Source organism: Schistocerca piceifrons, chromosome X (assembly GCF_021461385.2).
Source record: "Schistocerca piceifrons isolate TAMUIC-IGC-003096 chromosome X, iqSchPice1.1, whole genome shotgun sequence".
Classification (NCBI taxonomy): domain Eukaryota; kingdom Metazoa; phylum Arthropoda; class Insecta; order Orthoptera; family Acrididae; genus Schistocerca; species Schistocerca piceifrons.
This window is the reverse complement of record NC_060149.1, coordinates 561,552,853-561,573,990: the sequence shown is the minus strand read 5'-3', so window position 1 is coordinate 561,573,990 and position 21,138 is coordinate 561,552,853. Positions and strand designations below refer to the sequence as shown.

At 40.6% G+C, this 21,138-nt stretch overlaps 1 protein-coding gene across 1 annotated transcript in view; it reads right to left on the bottom strand.

Annotated features, from left to right (window-relative positions):
• The window catches only part of LOC124722520 (adenosine receptor A1-like), a 70,721-nt gene that overhangs the window by 28,658 nt on the left and 20,925 nt on the right, over window positions 1-21,138 (bottom strand). Inside the window, exon 2 of the mRNA XM_047247671.1 lies at window positions 16,122-16,322. Coding sequence (XP_047103627.1) covers window positions 16,122-16,322 — 201 coding nt within the window. The remainder of the gene's footprint in view (window positions 1-16,121; window positions 16,323-21,138) is intronic.

Here is a 21,138-nt window from a genome sequence, read left to right as displayed (position 1 = left end):
GTTCTGTAACCTCTACACAGTGTGGCAGCTGTGCAGTCCCAGCTGTGTGAGATCTTCTTTCTCTTTCAGGTCTCACTCATTCTTCCTCTTTCCTGTCCTCAAAAATTTCGACCTTTTCTTTCCAAATACTAAAATTTTCCGTTATGACTATCAAGCCAGCATTAAGCTAATGAATGCTGTAGGGAGGAGGTTGTTCTGTAACCTCTACACAGTGTGGCAGCTGTGCAGTCCCAGCTGTGTGATATCTTCTTTCCCTTTCAGGTCTCACTCATTCTTCCTCTTTCCTGTCCTCAAAAAAAAACTTCGACCTCTTCTTTCATACATTAAATTTTCCGGTATGGTTATCAATACAGCATTAAACCAATGAATGCTGTAGGGAGGAGGTTGTTCTGTAACCTCTACACAGTGTGGCAGCTGTGCAGTCCCAGCTGTGTGAGATCTTCTTTCCATTTCAGGTCTCACTCATTCTTCATCTTTCCTATCCACAAAAATTTCGACCTCTGCTTTCCAGACATGAAAATTTTCTGTCATGGCTATCAAGCCATGAGTTATGTAACCATTCTATCTACCGATTAGTGAAGAAAAATACCTAATGTGACAAACCTAATAGTGACAAACAATAGGGAAGTATGACGTAATTAAGATACAAATGTATTTGAGTAACAATTATGTATAGTACCCTGGTAATATAGTAACTACAAAGTGTTGTTTTATTGGAAATGGTCCACCAACAGTAATTTAAAAAGATATATGAATTCATGTACAAGCAGGATCTGAAGTGGTAGTGAAACCTAGTGTATGCATTAGAGCTAACTAGTAAACAGTAAGAAAGAGATTGCTTAGTGTTATGAAAAATATGCAGATGAGTTGTAAGGATGAAATCACCTTGTGTAGCAAGGAAAGGCAGTGTAATAGAATTGAGCAGTGTTTGTGGTTGAGACGTGAAGGACACGTCCCTGAAGTATTTATAAGGTTGGAGCTGGCCATTATTTTAGTGTAGTGTGTGACAGGATAGACCTACACGTATTGAGGTTATGAGTTGGAGGCGTGAATGCGACCATAGGTACCCTTATGTTAGATGAGACAGAGCAGCTCATGGTGTCCTATAGGTTTAAGGAATTTAGCATTACGCTCGTCCATAATTACTTGATGCACTTTAGTGGTAGGCCTGAGAGAGACTACCTGAGGTTTCAGCGTCCGATCGAGTGGAAATGGATTGCCACGTGAGCAAACTAATAAGCTGCAATACACTATGAATATGAAATAAATGTGCTATCCTATGCTTTAAATATTAATGGAGTGAGTGTTAAATAAGTACATACACTAGCAAAATAAATAAATAACATACTGACAGACGCGAAATATTATTTTAGCTCAGCATAAATATACTTCAAAGCAAGTAAGTACCTAACTGCAGATGTGGAACTAACACAACAACAGAGGACCAATAAGTGGATTTTGTAGTCAACTAAACGTAGTGTGATTTGAACACTCAGAACTGTGCTATTACCAAAAGTTACCCTCATGTACTAAGAAGCTGAGAAAACAACCACTAATCATACTCATACTATCTCTAAGAATAAGGTAATCAAAGATGAGTCAGTTAAGTAAATAAAATGCAGATTTATCAGGAATGTACCGAGCATTGGTTCAGTGTTCCGGCCCAGAAATAATAAATTCAGATTAAATATGATTTATGATTATATGCCTTACGAGCATAAATTTTCTCTAGTACATGACTAAAGGCGTTTTGAGCCATTTGTTTAACGATTTTATGACAGTTAAGTAACCGTAAGAGTAAAATTGAAAAAGTTCTGTTAACTTTGTTCCAGCAAAATATTGAAGGATAAAATGTATATATCCCCATTTCATTGTGACCCACCCATAGATATTAAGTGAACAGAGTCTGAGGCACTCTTTTTGTTTGTTCTACAGGACAAACCAGATAATGGCAGCCTGGTAGCTGCGTGAAAGCGTGGAGTGACTTGGACACAACTCACAGTGACCCCTCCCCTTTCCCCCATGTAATTTAGAGAGCACGTGAAGGACGCACACCATAGCAACTTCCCCTCCTCTACCCTTGTGAATGGAAGTGTAGAACGCCAGCCAAAGCGGCTACAACCACGTGTGTAAAAAGTATTTGTGAACTTTTCTTTCAGGTTTAGAAAAGACTGCTAAGAGATAATCATCTGTTTATGTATCATGTTATTTTCTTTGAATTTGTGTATGTAAAAATGTATTTAAAGTATTTAATGTATCTAAGATTTTCATAATTTTTCAATTTGTATGTGTTTGTTTGTCTAAGGCAATATGTATGCCAAAATATTTCATTGACTTTGGTAAAAATTTTGAGTAATGACATTGTTTAAAAGGCAGTGAACATGCCCACAATTTAATTAATTAATGTAGGTAATCAGTTTTCTTTAATGTTTCTACATGTTTATATTTCAATTTTGATTTTTCATAGGGAGTTAAACTGTACTCTTGCTTCCCTTTTTGTAATTAAATATTTTTTTCATTCATTAACATTCATAAACAAAAAAAATTTAAGTAGAGGGTGATGTAGGGAAGCAGCCTACTCACGCTGTAGTAAATTCACATCAGTTTCCATTCTGTGCCAGCCAGTCTGCTGTAACTAGCTCTGACGTCGTAAATGTTGTGCAATACCTTAAAAATCAAGCAAATGACCTAAAACTTTTCTAGCATGTCAGGAATAATACTAAGTTAATGTGTGTTAAATATCAGTTCGATAACTTCAGCCATTTTCGAAATTTGGACATTTTTCTAAAAAAAATCATTGGTGCAACAGAAAAGAGCTAGAGACTTCAAAATTTATATTTAGATTCATCTTTCATAATGATTTAATAAAAACAGTACTTTGGATTTCACAAATTAAGATTTTAGTGGAAATTCATGATTTTCTGGTTTTCGTGTCAAAACTGGAGGAAGCAAGATAGATTAAGTAGGCTAATAAATAAGGCTAGGATGTTTAGATTTAAATGGGTTGGAGGTCCGCTATGACTATAAAGATGTGAAAAGTTTCTTTTGAATACCTATAAAATTATAGCGATAGCGAATCTCAAAAGGACCAGGTCAGAGCTCATCTACTGCATGCAGTGTAATTAAATTAATTCTCTCGCCCAAAATATTTAACTTAGCCACGTCAAAATTTTATTATCAATACTTACCTGCGTGCTGAAGGCACATTTAAATTAAGAGCTTCATCGGCCATCAGCAAAAGAAGCTATAAATTATTATGTAACTTGAAGTGGTGCGTTACTAGCCCAGCGGCTAGCCGGGAGAGCCGATTTGATCAGGCGTTCCCTTAGCCGTCCGCACCGCGGCTTTATATATAAGAACGCTGCGCGAGGAAGGAAGGCCCCAGTTCTCTCCAGACGCTGAATAACACGTCATCTGTGTCGGGAGTCGCGTCGCATCGGTATCACTGCTACAAACAGCCTCGGGTGCTGTATTAAGTTACTAGAGATACGCGGAACCATGAAATCATTTCAAGTGAAGGGTTAATTCTGGGATGATTTTCATTATCTAGCTTCAGTTTGCGTATTGTCGTATTTTCACGTGCCGTCGCGGGACAGACATTCTACCAATTATTCAGCGTGGTGTTTGATGAAATACTCTCATCAAATTATGGCGAGCATTCTTTTTAACATTTAATTCGGACATTTATAGTTGCATCAGCGCATTAGACTCTGAACTGCTCTGTTAGTTAGGTTGTAGGGATACTTGTGTTTTTCATCAGTGAATTTCAGAATATACTCAACTATTTTGGAAAATCGTTTTTGATTAGATATCCCGGACAATCTCCTAATTCCTCAGAGCTATAAGCTGCAGCTATAATGGTATTCTCAGATGAAGTGGGCACTAGGAACTCTAATTACAGGCTTCACGTTTTGTTAAATCACTTTCTGGGTGCTAAAAAGGAAATAGAGAGCCAATGTTGAGAACGGCGAAAGACAGCATTAACAACATTCTAAAAGCCTGAAACTGATTCAACATTCAAACATTTGTATTGCAAGCATTTATACAGCAATTATATATATTTACAAATTAACCGCCGCCCCACACTTGATGGTCTACTTTTGTTGCAGAGAGAGTTGATTTAAGCCTTGCAGCTCTTCATATGATGGAGAGTTGAGGTCGGGATACTGTGTTTTGTCCCCCATGCTGTGAAAAGCATCCCAGTCACTGAGAAAAGGTAGTCGACATTTTCGAAAATACAGTATGCAGTGACAGAATATCTCACTTAGTACTGTATCTTCAGTGTGGCAGACAGCTTATAGCTCCAATGTTGTTTTTTGTAGTAAGCTCACTGAAACCCAGGCCAGAAAGGAGACTGATCAAGTTTCTGATCCGTATTTACGGTGAGTGATGTGGTTGGCGATATGGACGACAAGTGATATGGACGACTGATGGCGAATGGCTGCAATATCCACTTTTTTCAGTTTGCTGTTTAGCCCTATTATTCGTTGAAATGCAGTCCATGAAGAAGAGGACTATATGAGGTACTATTTTCTTAGCCTCTTGACAGAATTTGTGACAAATGGAAAAAAAGTTGTGATAAGATAGTGACTTAATATCTTTCAAGATATCGAATGAAACAACAAGTTTACTATTCCCAGTCACTGTTTATTTATATCCACAACATATCTCTATGGTTTAAACGTCCATCATCAGTTGGACCTACACGTGTTAGTATAAGACGTGTGTGTTGTGTTACGACTTTGGGGCAACCAGCGGCGCTATCTGCAGCCATCGCAGGATTCTTTCTCCGTCGTCGACATACCATATACACTGTTTATACTTTGTACAAAAAAAGGTGTCTACAAACTATCATGTGCTATTATCTTCCAATATAACTGTGGCAGATGATTTTACTATTCACTTCTGTTCTTCTTGTTCGTCTTTGCTCTTTGCAGAATGGCACACGTATTTTAAAAATTTTCCCTTGTACTACAAAAGCACACCAACGATTTTGTGTTGCGAATTGTGCTGAAAACATTGTGCTCCGTGTTGTTTACTACTTCATACTCAGTGATACGGAGGTGTGGGTTACAGAGTGGTGTGGCAACTTTCTTCATAGAGAAAGCTGGAGGGGAGCCGAAATTATTAGCGAACAAGTTAACACACAGAAGATTTACTTAACTTGCATTTCTCCAAACATACGAAGACTTCTTGGATGGAGGTCCGCCAGTTATGCAAAACACCATTTTTCTCAGTACTCAAACATGTTTCGGCACCACTGTGCTATCATCAGTGGGTTTTCGTTTTTATTTATTCTTTCCATTTGGTGTGCATGAATTTTCTGGATCACTTGTGTGTTAATTACCACAGGTTTTCATGTGGCAAGTACTTCCATTCTTTGCATAATGCTGAGGTGTTGTGATGCACACGTAACTATAAAAAGTATTTTTCACAAATAACGTAGTAAAACACTTTTCACTTCACTAGAACACAGTGTGTGTTATAGTTACGTTTGCGTCACATCATCTCAGCATTATGCGGAGAATGGAAGTACTTGCCACACGAAAACATGACAAGCTTCCTGTAGTAATTAACACACAATTGATCCAGAAAATTCAAGCACACCAAATGTAAAGAATAAATAAAAACGTAAACCCACTGATAACGGCACAGTGGTGCCGAAACATGTTTGGGTACCGAGAAAAACGATGGTTTGCATAACTGGCGGACCTCAAATCCAACAATTTTAACTGCAAACGCGGCCAATACAAGGAGCGGCAAATTAAAATGATGGATATACGAAGACTTATTACAAATAGTGCAGCAAGAATTAGAATCAACAACGAAGATCCTCGCTGTAGTAAGCACAGACAGTGGCGTCACATCGAATGGCCTCCAAGTGCAAGTGGGTCGTCTGGTTGTCGCCGGCCGTCCTATATCGGTGTGGCAGAGGACGCTTATAGTCCAGAGCCGCTGGAGGCGTGGCTCACTGAGCGTTGACTGTTGGGTCTGCCCACCACCACCACTATCGACGTCTGACGGAAACTTACAATTCCGTTGCTAACTTCGCCACGCCTCTGGGATGGTATCGATAAGTACTACCACAGACCCCATTTGTGTCTTTCGTTCTGTCCGTGACTGACACTATACGAGGTATTTTTCCGGAAATTAACGCCAACAGCTCATCCAAGATGAATCAGCAGTTGTCATTTATCTTTATGTAACTGAAAATCACCTCCATTGATGCAGATATTTCTTTATGGTCAAGGTGTCGTCTTCTTCTCGATGTATATCCTATGTCTCTTAAGAACTTTGTATAGTTATCGTCATGATGATCTGCATCTGCTGCTTGCACAGCCACAACAGAGCCGATATGTCTTCAGATGGTGGCTCCCCATTCGCCCGTCCTCTGCTGTGCACAAGCTGCAATTATATTGCCCTTAATGGAGGAGTCAACATAAAACTCCTTCGCGGCATTTGTTGAGTTTCTGACTTTTGTTTATCAAGAAACTCATCATCACCACGTTCCGCACAGAATAGATAGTTATAAAACAAAATTTTATGTGAGCTGAATGTAAACTTGAAGCTCTATAACGTAGGCTGTTACTCTGCCAGAGCTTCTTTCAGAAGTGAGTCACCTCATTTAATTTAGTCTGCTCTGGTTTACTCTTTTCAGCAAGATGCATGAACAACACCATGCTTTTTGGTTTTTGAAGCATTCGTAACTGGAATTTCTTCTTCAAATATCTTGTATTTACCAGTCCAATCAATTTCCCACCAACATTAAATAGGTCACTGACAATATCACACTTACAGGTTAAACAGTTCCCAGATATTGCTTATAGGAACGTATTTCCCATTAAAACTCATTTAATAACTGCAAATGAGTAATCATTCAATAAACTTAAAAATAACACCACTATATATATATATATATATATATATATATATATATATATATATATATATGTGTGTGTGTGTGTGTGTGTGTGTGTGTGTGTGTGTGTGTGGCTACAGAGCTGATAAATAGAAAGTTCCCGTATTGTTGGATAGGACGACGTGCTGAAGTGAAGTGGCCTGCCCGGTCTCCTGATTTGACCACTCTTGATCTTTTTTTCTGTGGGGAGCAATCAAACATAAAGTGTATGCTCAAATACCAACAACGCCAGACGATACGAAGCAACGCATCATCGAAGCGTCCTGTGATATCTCATGTGACACCCTCGCCGCCGTTCACAAATCATTCGAACGGCGACTACAAAAGTGCATTGCAGCAGAGGGGAAGCATCTTGAGCACATGCTTCAGTAAAGTTTTTTATCATGTACAGTACGATATGTATTTTGTATCTTTGTGTGTATTTGCTTCGTATTGTGATCTATAGTAAATATTGTCAAATAAAAACAAATACTTAGGAAATAATTGTGACCAATAAGGGCCTCCTCATTTACATTTGTATTTCTGTTACTTAAAATGCAACAACATATTGTAGTATTTTAATACTGTATGTTGTCTGTTATTTAGGTACCACACTTGTCAAATAACTGATAAATATCTGCGCGACATCATCAGTTAATTTTTGTGCAAAATATCGCAGTATGCATTACTATTGTCGGGTAAATGGGCGTGTTTGTGTAAGGACGAACTCGCGACGTTTACCATTTAGTCTACGCAACAGGGAAGGTCGTATTGGTCAACGCCGCTTCGAAGGACGAACACGATACGAGAACATATCTGTGTCTCAAAAACTATTCGCCTAAATAATATGATATAAACATATTTGAAACCGTCTTTTTAGGCCCATCATCTTACGCTAAAATTTAACATAGGGTTCCATTTAAAAAAAACCAAAGATGGCCTCATATCTCTGTAATAAAAAAATAACACAAACATGAAATATTTTATGTTCAAGTAGCCCCTGTCCCTGCAATTCACTATGCAAAAAATGGTTCAAATGGCTCTGAGCACTATGGGACTTAACATCTGTGGTCATCAGTCCCCTAGAACTTAGAACTACTTAAATCTAACTAACCTAATGACATCACACACATCCATGCCCGAGGCAGGATTCGAACCTACGACCGTTGCGGTCACGCGGTTCCAGACTGAAGCGCCTAGTACCGCACAGCCACACCGGCCGGCTAATTCACTATGCAAACGGCATCTTTGTATCTACTATCTATTACGGTTGGGGAGATATAAGGGGTGTTATGACTTAGCTGCCTCACCATATATATATATATATATATATAGGGGATCACAGTGGAATTTTGAATACTTACATAAGAGAACTGGATGGAAAATGCTGGGGAGGTATGGTGTATTGGTAAACACTGCAGAATGAGGAGAGCTCGTGGTGGGTGAAGTGACTTTCCTCAGAAGTACGCTACAGTTTTTTATAGGATAACTAAGAACTAATTTCCCGACTAGCAGTGTGCAGTGATTTATGTAGATTCTGTCTGTATGTGTATCTCGCGTTTGTATTATCAGTGACTCATATCTGTATTCCGTCTAGAGTTAGTACCATTTTGTGAAAAATAAACATCCTCTTTTCTGGTGTATTGGTCACTGTGTTGCCACTGATTTATAAGGTGCGCTATGAAAGCGTCAGCGCAACATGTGAAACATCCTGCAGTTGCTTATTGTAGCATAATCGGGTAGAAAAAATGAAGACTGACCTGTTCTCTCTTTAGGCTGCAGACCGTTAAAGGTGGGAAGTGGTTCTGAAAACGTTCTATTCCACAGGTTTCTATCCTACACCCGTTTCCCCTTCCATGGCGTCACAACAACATAACACAATATATCCCTTAATATGTCTCTGCTGCACTTAAACGTGGTACACTCATCTATTATTTGTTATTTACTCACTTAATTTAACAACGAACTGTAATTTTGTACAAGTAACATACAATTTTCAACCATTTGCGATTTTTGCATCGTGTAAACTATTTGTCCTCAAGAAAAAATGAGTAAGTTCTGTTTATATAGTAAATTTAAGTTAATTTTATTTTGGCTAGTGGATGTCGTTTTCAGTTTGTTCAAGAAACACGCAAAAATTTACCTTCAAAAAAACCTCCACCCGACCCCTACACGACCTCCATCCCCCCCTAACATCCCACCGGTCACAGTATTTAGTATACGGTTCGTGGCACCCCCCACCTACCACTGTACAAGAATCTGCAATTACACGAATTTAAGATTTCTTAGCGCTCGTTGAACGAGACAACAGACGCGTACCGAAACCGCGCTTCTGACTAATAACAGTTGGCTTGGTACACTGGCCAGTCTATTAATGGTTTTCACAGACATTCAAGCAGCCAATCTTCACGGGCTTTTTACGCGAATGGAAAATGAAGAAACGCTAGTATGTAGTATGATGGTAAGTATTCTCCGCCGTGCACTTTTAGTGGTTTACAACGTACAGATGTGATAGTAGATACAGCATGTTAGCAACATAGCTTTCGCGACATGAAGATACGTACGTAGAGGTATGTAACTGAGCAGCTAAATTTGAGAGAAATACTTTTACCTTGTACTTCCATGTACGAAGTGCACTCTATAAGTAACGCAACACATTTTTTTTCTGAAAGCAGGTTGGTTTCATTCAGGATTCAGATACGTCGTATTAATCCCCAGTGTTTTGGCTACCAAACCCTACTTTTCACCATAATTTCCGTTCGGTTGCGCAGCCTCACTTCACCTTGCTGGAAGGGGCTCTATGTGTCGGAGCCATACTATTGCTGCTTCAATAACCTACCCATCAACCATGTACAGCTTTCCGCAGAGTGCATCCTTCATTGGGTCAAACAAATGAAGCCAGAAAGTGTGAGATCCGGGCTGTATGGTGTATGAGAAAGAACAGTCCAATGAATTTCAGCGAGCACTACCAACAGAGACGTACAGTTGTGCAACGAGTTGTTTGATCGTGATTCGTTGACCACCTTGAATTCGACTGCTCGCACCTTCCAACACTTCAGGAGCCACTGCTGTATGCTGTGTGCTGCCGGCTGGCTAGAGGAAGCTCGGACAGGTTGGCGCTGCCTTGTTGCGATAATGACAGACGCCTCATCGAACGACTCACCGTGCTTTTGATCTCTTCCAGGTCTCAGTAGACGATGCCCTAGTTTTCCGTCAAACGAAACTCTATGACAGCTCTCTGCTTGGAGCCCACCTCCGTTACCGGCGCCAATTAGAAGGCTATGTTTGGTGCCGTCACCTAGCGGAACTTCAGGAAACTATGAGAGCTGAAGCAGGAATATTCTACGATGTCCCACAACAAATTCCGCCTTTTCTAACCATGATTTGCATTACTTACTAAACGTTCCTCCTAGAAACACATAAGCTCAGTAGCCCATCTCTTCGACAATGAATTGGAGGTCAGTTCTGTCGTGAGAGGCCTGATATAAATTGTGGTACGCATTAAAACATATGAACAGTTGTATTGACCCCGATGGTGGAAATTGTATCTTACATGACATTGTCGGCAGATGACTATCTGAGCTCGTCTACGCTATGTGATATACAACTTCAAGACTCTCATTCAAAAGCCACCTCAGAGGCAATTTCCGTTATGTAACGCATTTTATTCCATGGAAGTCATCTTATTAATATTTATGTGACACACGGCAATTGTGCATGTTGCATTTACGAAAGGGCTATGTAGAATAAAATAACAAATAATGACGCAGTGCAGCTTCGATGTATCCACAGTTAAGGCATTTACACGGTACACAAAGTGTCCCAAAAGGAAGGGTCAATATGCAGGGCAATGACAGGAACGATCATTCCAAGGAAACTGACTTGTAAACATGGGCTCTTATTTGTAAATGTTTACTTTAAGAACTATGAGCATTTGCTCATCTTCACTACTGTGAAATACGTCTCCTCTACTGAAAAAGTGCACATACCTTGTAAGGTGTGCATTTTAGAGGCAATGTTTACTAGACATTTTTTCTTCGACTGAGCGTTCCTGCCATATCCTTCAGTACTGACAGTTCCTCTTGGGCCTACCTGTATAAATGCCGACCGGAGTGGAGGAGCGGTTCTACGCTCTTCAGTCTGGAACCGCGCGACCGCTACGGTCGCAGGTTCGAATTCTGCCTCGGGCATGGATGTGTGTGATGTCCTTAGGTTAGTTAGGTTTAAGTAGTTCTAAGTTCTAGGGGACTGATGACCTCAGCAGTTAAGTCCCATGGTGCTCAGAGTCATTTGAATCAGCCTACCTGTATAAACATGCAGTACTCTCAAAACATATTTTGCGTCCTTACTTCTATGCAGTGATTGATAATTTCAACTTACGTTCAATCGCACAGAGATTGTGGCCTGGAAAAATATTTTCAACAGCCTACTATTTAGGGCCGCTGGGTTGATCTTGAGAGATACGTTACTGTATTCCTCAAATCATTTCCACGGTGATAGAAAATCTGAAGGAGGCATTCCATTTATTCCTATGCATCTCACATAGACCGTTGTTATCAGTATATGTTACCTTGATGTTTGTGCTGTATATGTGGTCTGGATACTCATAGTCATTGGTGACATTAATAGTGCTGTACTGAAATGGCACATTTAGCTTGATGGAATTCGACCTTGCTATATTTTCTACGGTAAATCCATGATCGGCACTTGTGCATTAATGTTTCGGTTATCGTTAATATTGTAATTTATCTCTGAATTTTGAGACAAAATAGGGTATAGAATTGCTGTGTAGATTCTATAAGCGTCTTGTTTCAACTTACTATTTTTGTATGGGAATATATAGTTATGTGATGATGCTGGGCCAGTTACGGTATTAAAGAAGATTTTATTTCAAGAAGCGATACTCTTTAGTTAACTGGTGTTCAGCTTCCGAAGTGTCTTAAAATATCGCTTCTGTTCTACGGATATTGAGAGTGGCCGTGGCAAAGTAGTTTATACTGTACAAGGGGAAGGTAGCAGAGTGCTCAAACTATACGGCCAACACAGCTATGCCACAAGCAGAGAAAAGAAGTACGCTGTGATACCTAGGAGCCGTGTGGAGCTTCTGCAGCGTCGCTGTTCAGAAATCGCTTCGGATAACAACAGAAGTGGACTCATCCCGACAGTTAAGCTGCACGGACGTAGGTCCAGTTTTGATGGCTCTCAAGGTGGTAGCGCACATCTGAATTCATACTGAGATTCGGCTCTGGGACGATGTCCGTCTCAGATTCTCTACTGCCAGTTTTGTCAAAGAAATAAGAAGATCGGCCACGGCGATGCGCATCCTAAAATTATGTTTGAGATTAAGGTGGCATCTCCAATCGTATGAAATAAAACTAAACGTTTGAATGGACGCTGTCCTATGAATCTGAAGATGAACTAGATTTAAGGTAGAAGTTAGCAAATTCTGTGTGCAGCTGATTGCTGAAAATTATGTGACTTCCGGCCAGTGACTGTTCTTATTGCCTCATGACATATAACTGAGTGTCTGAATCAGTTATCAAGGCAATGATGTCGCTTTCGAGGAGAAATGGACTCTAACTCCAGATTGACCAAGCAGATCTGTGCTTTCCGCTGTTTTAGTGACTGTGAGCCAACTCCAACGTCGTTCCTTCGGTAAGGTGAAAACAGATTTTTCAGTAAAGCTGAATCCTTAGTGTTACTTCACTATTAACGTTCATTTATGATATTTTATGACAGTTAGAGGTGTCTAAATGCGTTTGTAAATTACTGTTATGTTATGAATCTTCAGTTTTCATCCAATGTGACCAGTGGTTGCTGATACGATGTTGTGAAAATGAGACTATAGACAACTGCTGTTAATCTGTTGAGAAAAAAAATCAGTTTGTATTCTAAATAGCTTTGAACAAATATAGATCTTACTGATATTATCTGAATACACGGGTTTTAAAATTACGGGGAAACAGGAATTTTTGCTCGGCCGAAATCTTATTTCAATGAACTTCTCTCACATACGTTATAATCATTTTTGTTCTTGGAATAAGATTTCATTCCTGAAGGTAACACAAACTGAATTCTATGCTATAAATCATGACTATACAGAACTCAAAGATCTGACTCCATAGAAAAATAAGTAGCGATAGAAGGTCTAGCAACCAAGACGAAAATGTTGAGCTTCCCGACTCATCTTCGTTCAGTTCCAACTTGTTTTCTGTCTCCAAATGTCTCATTATCGACTGAATGATAATCATAATGCTGTAATGTTCCTTCTTTCTTTCATCAAATGTACCCTGTTTGTAGTTTTAAAGTTCGAACAAGACGATTTAAATTTATATCTTGTACTTAAGGTAAACGACAATTTAGCTTCAGGCTTAGCCGTATTTTACGAACGTTCCCAGTGTTCGCCTTGTAAAATGCTGAAGTGCTGTAAACAGAGATCCGAAACCTGCTTATGGGCAGTATCATAGCTCAACAGTCATGACTGATTTGATTTAAACTGTGTTATAGAAAAGGAAACCTTCTAGCCCAGTTTCAAGGAGACGGTTTGCATGGTTCGTCCAACATAACAGTGCCAAAAAGAAAACTAACGATATATCTTTTATAGGAAAAACTCTTATGGACTGTAACATTACAACAGTGACAGAGAGATGGTGATATCTGACATTTTCTTATGGTTTCAATATGCGAGGAATTTAATAGAAGATTATGATTATGATTTTTACGAAGAGCTGAGATAAGGACGTGAGCGAAGTACACTCCCAAAACAGAAGCTACTATTTACGATTAAGACTATCCACTGTATGGATATTAAAAATGCTTGTAACACTCACGGATGGTTTGCTATTTTTCTTGATAGATTTATGTTTATATTCCTCTGCATATTTACTTATTAGGGCATTGAATTACTGCTAAAACAAGTTTGTCTTATGATAATTAGGGAGACATTTCTTCACTACCTAGCACATGCCTCATCCCGGATTCTCCAGTTTCATAAAATCCTCTGATTGCATACTCAACGACCTATACACCGTTAGAAGATGGTAATAGATTTATTCCGTTTAGCAGCTATGAAAAAACACCAGTTCACTAACGCATGTCGAAACTGATAGTCCTAATGTTACGGAAATAATGAGCACGCTAACAGCGTGAACGTAAATCTGCGCATCTTTACGAACGTCAGCAAAGCGTCCAATGCATACAATCATATTACATGGAGGAAGCGCTATCACTTTCTGCAGTAGCATGCCACAGTGAGGAACAATTAGTTTGGGAAGAGAGACTTTTTTGCATTGTTACCGGTGATTATCGGATCGAGAGAGAGAGAATGAACGAAACTAGGGCTGTTGATAAAATATCGATATGTCCATATATTTTCCAAAATGTCTCCATATATATCGGCGAGGATTTTCCCAGATACATCGATATATCGCTATAAAAGTGTTAATGTCGAGTGCCGATATTTTTTTACATTATATTATTTCACAATTTTCGGTAAATATTTAACGCTTTTCTTTTGAAGTAGTGGTAGAGCATAATTTCACTTTCACTGTGTGAAGGAATCTTACTAATTGTTAGCTTTCGTTACGTCCAGTCTTTGTATATTAATGTGTGAAGCAAATATAGATCGCACAAAAGAAGAAGTCCGATTTTACTGGGGCCTGGGAAGGGGTGTGTGTGTGGGGGGGGGGGGGGGGAGGTGGGGCTGACGATGTGAATGGAATAACGAGATTTCCGATGTGAAGAACAAGAAAATTGCGTTAAAAAACGATTTTTAACGCAAGTAGTGTGCTATTTCTCCACATCGGCATTCTTCAAAAACAGTTTCTGGAAATACTGAACAAAAATCATAATGGCGAGATTGGTCTTTGTGGTAGGTGGGGACGTGTGAGGTGAAATGGTGACGTAACCCGCGCTCGGCGGTACGGGCGGAAACTGCAACGTTTAGCTTCACCACGCAGCTTTGAAACTGCAACTGGCAGGTCGCTGGCGTTGGCAGAAATGAAAAGATACTTATATACAGTTACCATTGTTAGCAAAGTGGTTATCGCCAGTCCTGAACGCGCATCGTTTTCCTTTCAATTCTTGCACTAAGGAGGACATGCAGAATCCTAGCTTGTTGATGTACAGGATATCTTATAATAAAATACGTCAGTATAAAACTCTGAAACTGGCACTATATTTACAACGTGTGGCCGATATTATTATAGGCCGGTACGTCGGTATTTTTTCCCGCGACACATAGATTCTTTTTTCGATATATCGAGAGGCAATAATGATGTCTTTAAATACAGATACATCGAATTACCGATATTTTTAAGAAATCAACAGACCTAGACGAAACCTTGTGACTGCTCGTTACGTACTTCTCTAGCAGGGCACTAAGGGAGTCTCAGCCCGTTCTGTCCATATCTCGTGGAACAGTCACCATGAAGAGTGTCATATCGCGCTGCAGAGAAATATTAAGAATGTTTGTAATTTAGCGTCCCGTTGACCTTGAGACCGTTAGAGACTGATTATTAGGTTAATTGCAGAGTGATGGTGAAGGAAACCAGTCTTTGTCTCTTTGAATAAGTTATTTCACTGTTCGGTTCAAATGACATCTGTATAATATAGAAAATGTAAAGCAAGTCGGGTGATCGGGGTTCAGAAAACAGCTCCACCCGAATACGAGTCTAGTGTTCTCAGTGCATAAATCAATGTATATACCCCTTTTGATTGCCAAATAGGCAAGGGAAATTTATTTTGTAAACGCCATTCGACTATGCTACCTTCTGGTCAGCTATCAGAACGATACTGTAATTAAATAATCCTGGTTACAGTGGCAATTCAGGAATAAATATTCACCAGTATTTGAATATTGTGCTTTCGTTTCGGCCGGCCGAAGTGGCCGTGCGGTTAAAGGCGCTGCAGTCTGGAACCGCAAGACCGCTACGGTCGCAGATTCGAATCCGGCCTCGGACATGGATGTGTGTGATGTCCTTAGGTTAGTTAGGTTTAACTAGTTCTAAGTTCTAGGGGACTAATGACCTCAGCAGTTGAGTCCCATACTGCTCAGAGCCATTTTTTTGCTTTCGTTTTTCAGCATGTAGGAGGATATAACAACATTATCTCATATTTTAATCAGGTAGATCTAATGATGATAAATTTTTCTCTCGACCCTGGGTGAAAAATACTCGAGCTTTAAGAACTGTAGTACAGAATGTGTTTAGATAGGCAGACTAACCTGTGAATCCGGTAATGCACCAGTGCCACGACCACGATGATGCCACCGTGGGTTGCGATCCCGGCTGCTATCATGTAACCCAGAGGAACGATTTTGTCCAGTTCGCATTCAGCTCCAGGCTCCCATTTATTCCACGCAAAGAGTGATAGATTTATCATTATGGAGGCCAGCCATACAGTTGCGATTATGACAGCCCATCGCCTGTAAAACAATGGATTTGGTTGTTGAGTTGAAGATTATCATTATTCATATAGGAAGTACTGTACGACAATTGTCAAGAAATACAGGGAATTCATCCAAATGTCATGACCACCCCAGAAGCCTCGTAACATATATTGGTCGCATATTTCGTCATACGATCTGTATCTTGAGAAACCTGTTCTCATGCTATCTGATTTATACCGATCGTAACTTCGTTAGATTTTCCTTATGCTGTTACTTCTGACAGTCTGTCCTGGCATTGACACTGTTTACCGCTCATGCGAATCTGGCGTGATAATTTAAAGTGTCCGCCCCGATAGCTGAGCGATCGGTAACTCAGCGTGTTCGGTTAGAGAGTTAGCTGCCCTCTGTAATAACAGAACTGAACTAACCGATCAACGACGAACGGGTGTCTGAAGACGTCCGACCCGAGCAGATGCAACGAACGAAAGCGAACAAAATGAGATTTTTATGCCGGCACGGTAGCTCAGCGTGTAGGGTCAGAGGGTTAGCTACCCTCTGTAACAAAAAACTGAGTGAAGGGATCAACGTAGAACCTAAACGAGTGTCATCGGACGTCCGCCCCGAACAAATTCAACGAAAAATATAGATCAAAAATGAGATTTAAAAAAATAGTGGTAAGCGTGACAGATTGCCGTCCTACGGGCCCGGGTTCGATTCCCGGCTGGGTCGGCGATTTTCTCCGCTCAGGGACTGGGTGTTGTGCTGTCTTCATCATTTCATCCCCATCCGGCGCGCAGGTCGCCCAATGTGGCGTCGGGTGTAATAAGACCTGCACCAAGGCGGCCGGACCTGCCAGCAATGGGCCTCCATGCCAACGACGCCAAACGCTCATTTCCATTTTTTTCCGTTTAAAGTAACCTGTTTCAGAGTACCGACTGCGTACTGTACTGAGTAGCACTGTCAGTCGTTTTCAATTCATTGCGGGGCCCTTATTTTCAGTAACTGACTGAAGTCGAATGCATTGGATTTCACATATAATTTTAAGTTTTATTACTCGCTTTTTATACTCTGAATAAGGTCTTACTCTGTACTGAATTTCATTATATGACTATAAGACTAAAACGTCATATAATGTACTTCCATCTGACGACACGGTGACTGCAGGACTCGACTTTTTCCTGTTTTATCGGCATCAAGACTCGACTCATACTGGGTAATGAAAGAATGAGAGAGCTGCACCAGGAAATCTCCTACCGGCAGAAACTTACAACTGTCGCCACGGTAAAATTTTACTTTAAAAGCATAAGTGGTTCATGGTGTGGGTTCCTGTAGTCATGTCCTAGTTCATGAACCACGGGCAACGTATGAGTGGCCAAGTAAGTGGTCCCGACAGTCGGGATACCAGTTACTTTGGAATAAGGCTGGGCATCTCGGACATATTGTAAGTCATGGTCACCTTTGTGCTCATACGGCAAAGACTACCAAATCCACCGGTTAGTCCCTCAGCCGTTAAGGGTAAAACCCAATGGGACTCGGGGCAAGTAAGGCTAGCAACCTGCTTCCCTGGTACTTTAAATATGATGCTGGCAACAATCAGAGCAAAATGCCTCGGACCTTTGGAGGTGACGAGTCCCACCTCTAACTGACAAACCAGGGACTCCTAAGATACGACTTGGCAAACAAATGGTAATGAGATGGGGAGCTATTAATATGAATGGGGGCTACTCTTGGAAGAAGGTAGAGCTGGCAGAGGCTGCAAGTAAGATGGGGCTGGACGTTTTAGCTGTTAGTGACATTCGGGTAAGGGGTGAGAAAGAAGAAGTGGGAGAAAACAAGGTCTACTTGTCAGGAGTCAAAGCAGGAATAGCACAATGGGGTGTAGGGCTTTATATCAGGAAAGAAATGGAACCCAGGGTAGTCGCAATAAGGTATGTAAAGGAACGACTGATGTGGATAGATTTGACAGTGTCTAGCAAGAAAATTAGGATTGTGTCAGTATATTCGCATTGTGAAGGGACTGATCAAGATAAGATGGATAGCTTTTATGAGGCACTCAGTGATGTAGTTGTTAGAGTAAAGGACAAGGACAGAGTTCTGCTCATGGGTGATTTTAACGCCAGGATTGGATATCGAACAGAAGGGTATGAAAAGGTTATGGGTAAATTTGGAGAGGATATGGAGGCCAACAGGAACGGGCAGCAACTCTTGGATTTCTGTGCCAGTATGGGCTTAGTAATCACAAACTCCTTTTTTAAACATAAGAACATTCACCGGTATACTTGGGAAAGCAGGGGAACCAGATCTGTCATTGACTATATAATAACAGATCAGGAATTCAGGAAGGCTGTGAGGGACACACGTGTATTCAGGGGATTCTTTGATGACACTGATCATTATTTAATCTGCAGTGAAATTGGGATTGCGAGGCCGAAAGCGCTGGAGGTCAGGTCCATATGTAGGAGGATAAGAGTGGAGAAACTTCAGGATAAGGGAATCAGGCACAAGTACATAACAGCGATCTCAGAAAGGTACCAGTTAGTTGAATGTAGTCAATTATAGTCATTGGAAAAGGAATGGACAAGGTACAGGGACACAGTACTAGAAGTGGCTAAAGAATGTCTTGGAACAGTAGTGTGTAAAAGTAGGAGGAAGCAAACAGCTTGGTGGAATGACACAGTCAAGGCAGCCTGTAAAAGGAAAAAGAAGGCGTATAAAAAATGGCTACATACTAGAACTCAGGTAGACAGAGAAAGTTATGTTGAAGAAAGAAACAAAGCCAAACAGATAATTGCAGCATCCAAGAAGAAATCTTGGGAAGACTTTGGAAACAGGTTGGAGACATTGGGTCAAGCTGCTGGAAAACCATTCTGGAGTGTAATTAGCAGTCTTCGAAAGGGAGGTAAGAAGGAAATGAGAAGTATTTTGGACAGGTCAGGAAAACTGCTGGTGAATCCTGTGGATGCTTTGGGCAGATGGAGGGAATATTTTGAAGAGTTGCTCAATGTAGGTGAAAATACGATCAGTAATGTTTCAGATTTCGAGGTAGAATGGGATAGGAATGATGATGGAAATAGGATCACGTTTGAGGAAGTGGAGAAAATGGTCAATAGATTGCAGTGCAATAAAGCAGCTGGGGTGGATGAAATTAAGTCGGAACTCATCAAGTACAGTGGAATGTCAGGTCTTAAATGGCTACACAGGATAATTGAAATGGCCTGGGAGTCGGGACAGGTTCCATCAGACTGGACAAAAGCAGTAATCATACCAATCTTTAAACATGGAAACAGAAAAGATTGTAACAACTACAGAGGTATCTCTTCAATCAGCGTTGTGGGTAAAATCTTCTCAGGTATTGTTGAAAGGAAAGTGCGAGTATTAGTTGAGAAGCAATTGGATTAAAATCAGTGTGGGGTTAGGCCTCTTAGAGGTTGTCAGGACCAGATCTTTAGCTTACGGCAAATAATGGAGAGGTGTTATGAGTGGAGCAGGGAATTGTATCTATGCTTTATAGATCTAGAAAAGGCATATGACCGGGTTCCTAGGAGGAAGTTATTGTCTGTTCTACGAGATTATGGAATAGGAGGCAAACTTTTGCAAACAATTAAAGGTCTTTACATGGATAGTCAGGCAGCAGTTAGAGTTGACGGTAAACTGAGTTCATGGTTCAGAGTGGTTTCAGGGGTAAAACAAGGCTGCAACCTGTCTCCACTGTTGTTCATATTATTTATGGATCATATGTTGAAAACAATAGACTGGCTGGGTGAGATTAAAATATGTGAACACAAAATAAGCAGTCTTGCATATGCGGATGACTTAGTTGTGATGGCAGATTCGATTGGAAGTTTGCAGAGTAATATTTCAGAGCTAGATCATAAATGTAAGGACTATGGTATGAAGATTAGCATCTCCAAAACGAAAGTAATGTCAGTGGGAAAGAAATATAAACGGATTGAGTGCCAAATAGGAGGAACAAAGTTAGAACAGGTGGACGGTTTCAAGTACTTAGGATGCATATTCTCACAGGATGGCAACATAGTGAAAGAACTGGAAGCGAGGTGTAGCAAGGCTAATGCAGTGAGCACTCAGCTAAGATCTACTCTCGTCTGCAAGAAGGAAGTCAGTACCTAGACTAAGTTATCTGTGCACCGTTCAATCTTTCGACCAACTTTGTTGTATGGGAGCGAAAGCTGGGTGGATTCAGGTTACCTTATCAATAAGGTTGAGGTTACGGATATGAAAGTAGCTAGGATGATTGCAGGTACTAGTAGATGGGAACAATGGCAGGAGGGTGTTCACAATGAGGAAATCAAAGAAAAACTGGGAATGAACTCTATAGATGTAGCAGTCAGGGCGAACAGGCTTAGATGGTGGGGTCATGTTACACGCATGGGAGAAGCAAGGTTACCCAAGAGACTCATGGGTTCAGCAGTAGAGGGTAGGAGGAGTCGGGGCAGACCAAGGAGAAGGTACCTGGATTCGGTTAAGAATGATTTTGAAGTAATAGGTTTAACATCAGAAGAGGCACCAATGTTAGCACTGAATAGGGGATCATGGAGGAATTTTTTATAAGGGGGGCTATGCTCCAGACCGAACGCTGAAAGGCATAATCAGTCTTAAATGATGATGATGATGATGATGAGCATAAGTTGAAAATCGTCTCCAGTTTCTGTCTTCAGCCGGCCGGGGTGGCCAAGAGGTTCTAGGAGCTACATTCTGGAACCGCGAGACTGCTACGGTCGCAGGTTCGAATCCTGCCTCTGGCATGGGTGTGTGATTTAAGTAGTTCTAGGGGACTGATGACCTCAGAAGTTAAGTCCCATAGTGCTCAGAGCCATTTGAACCATTTTTTTGT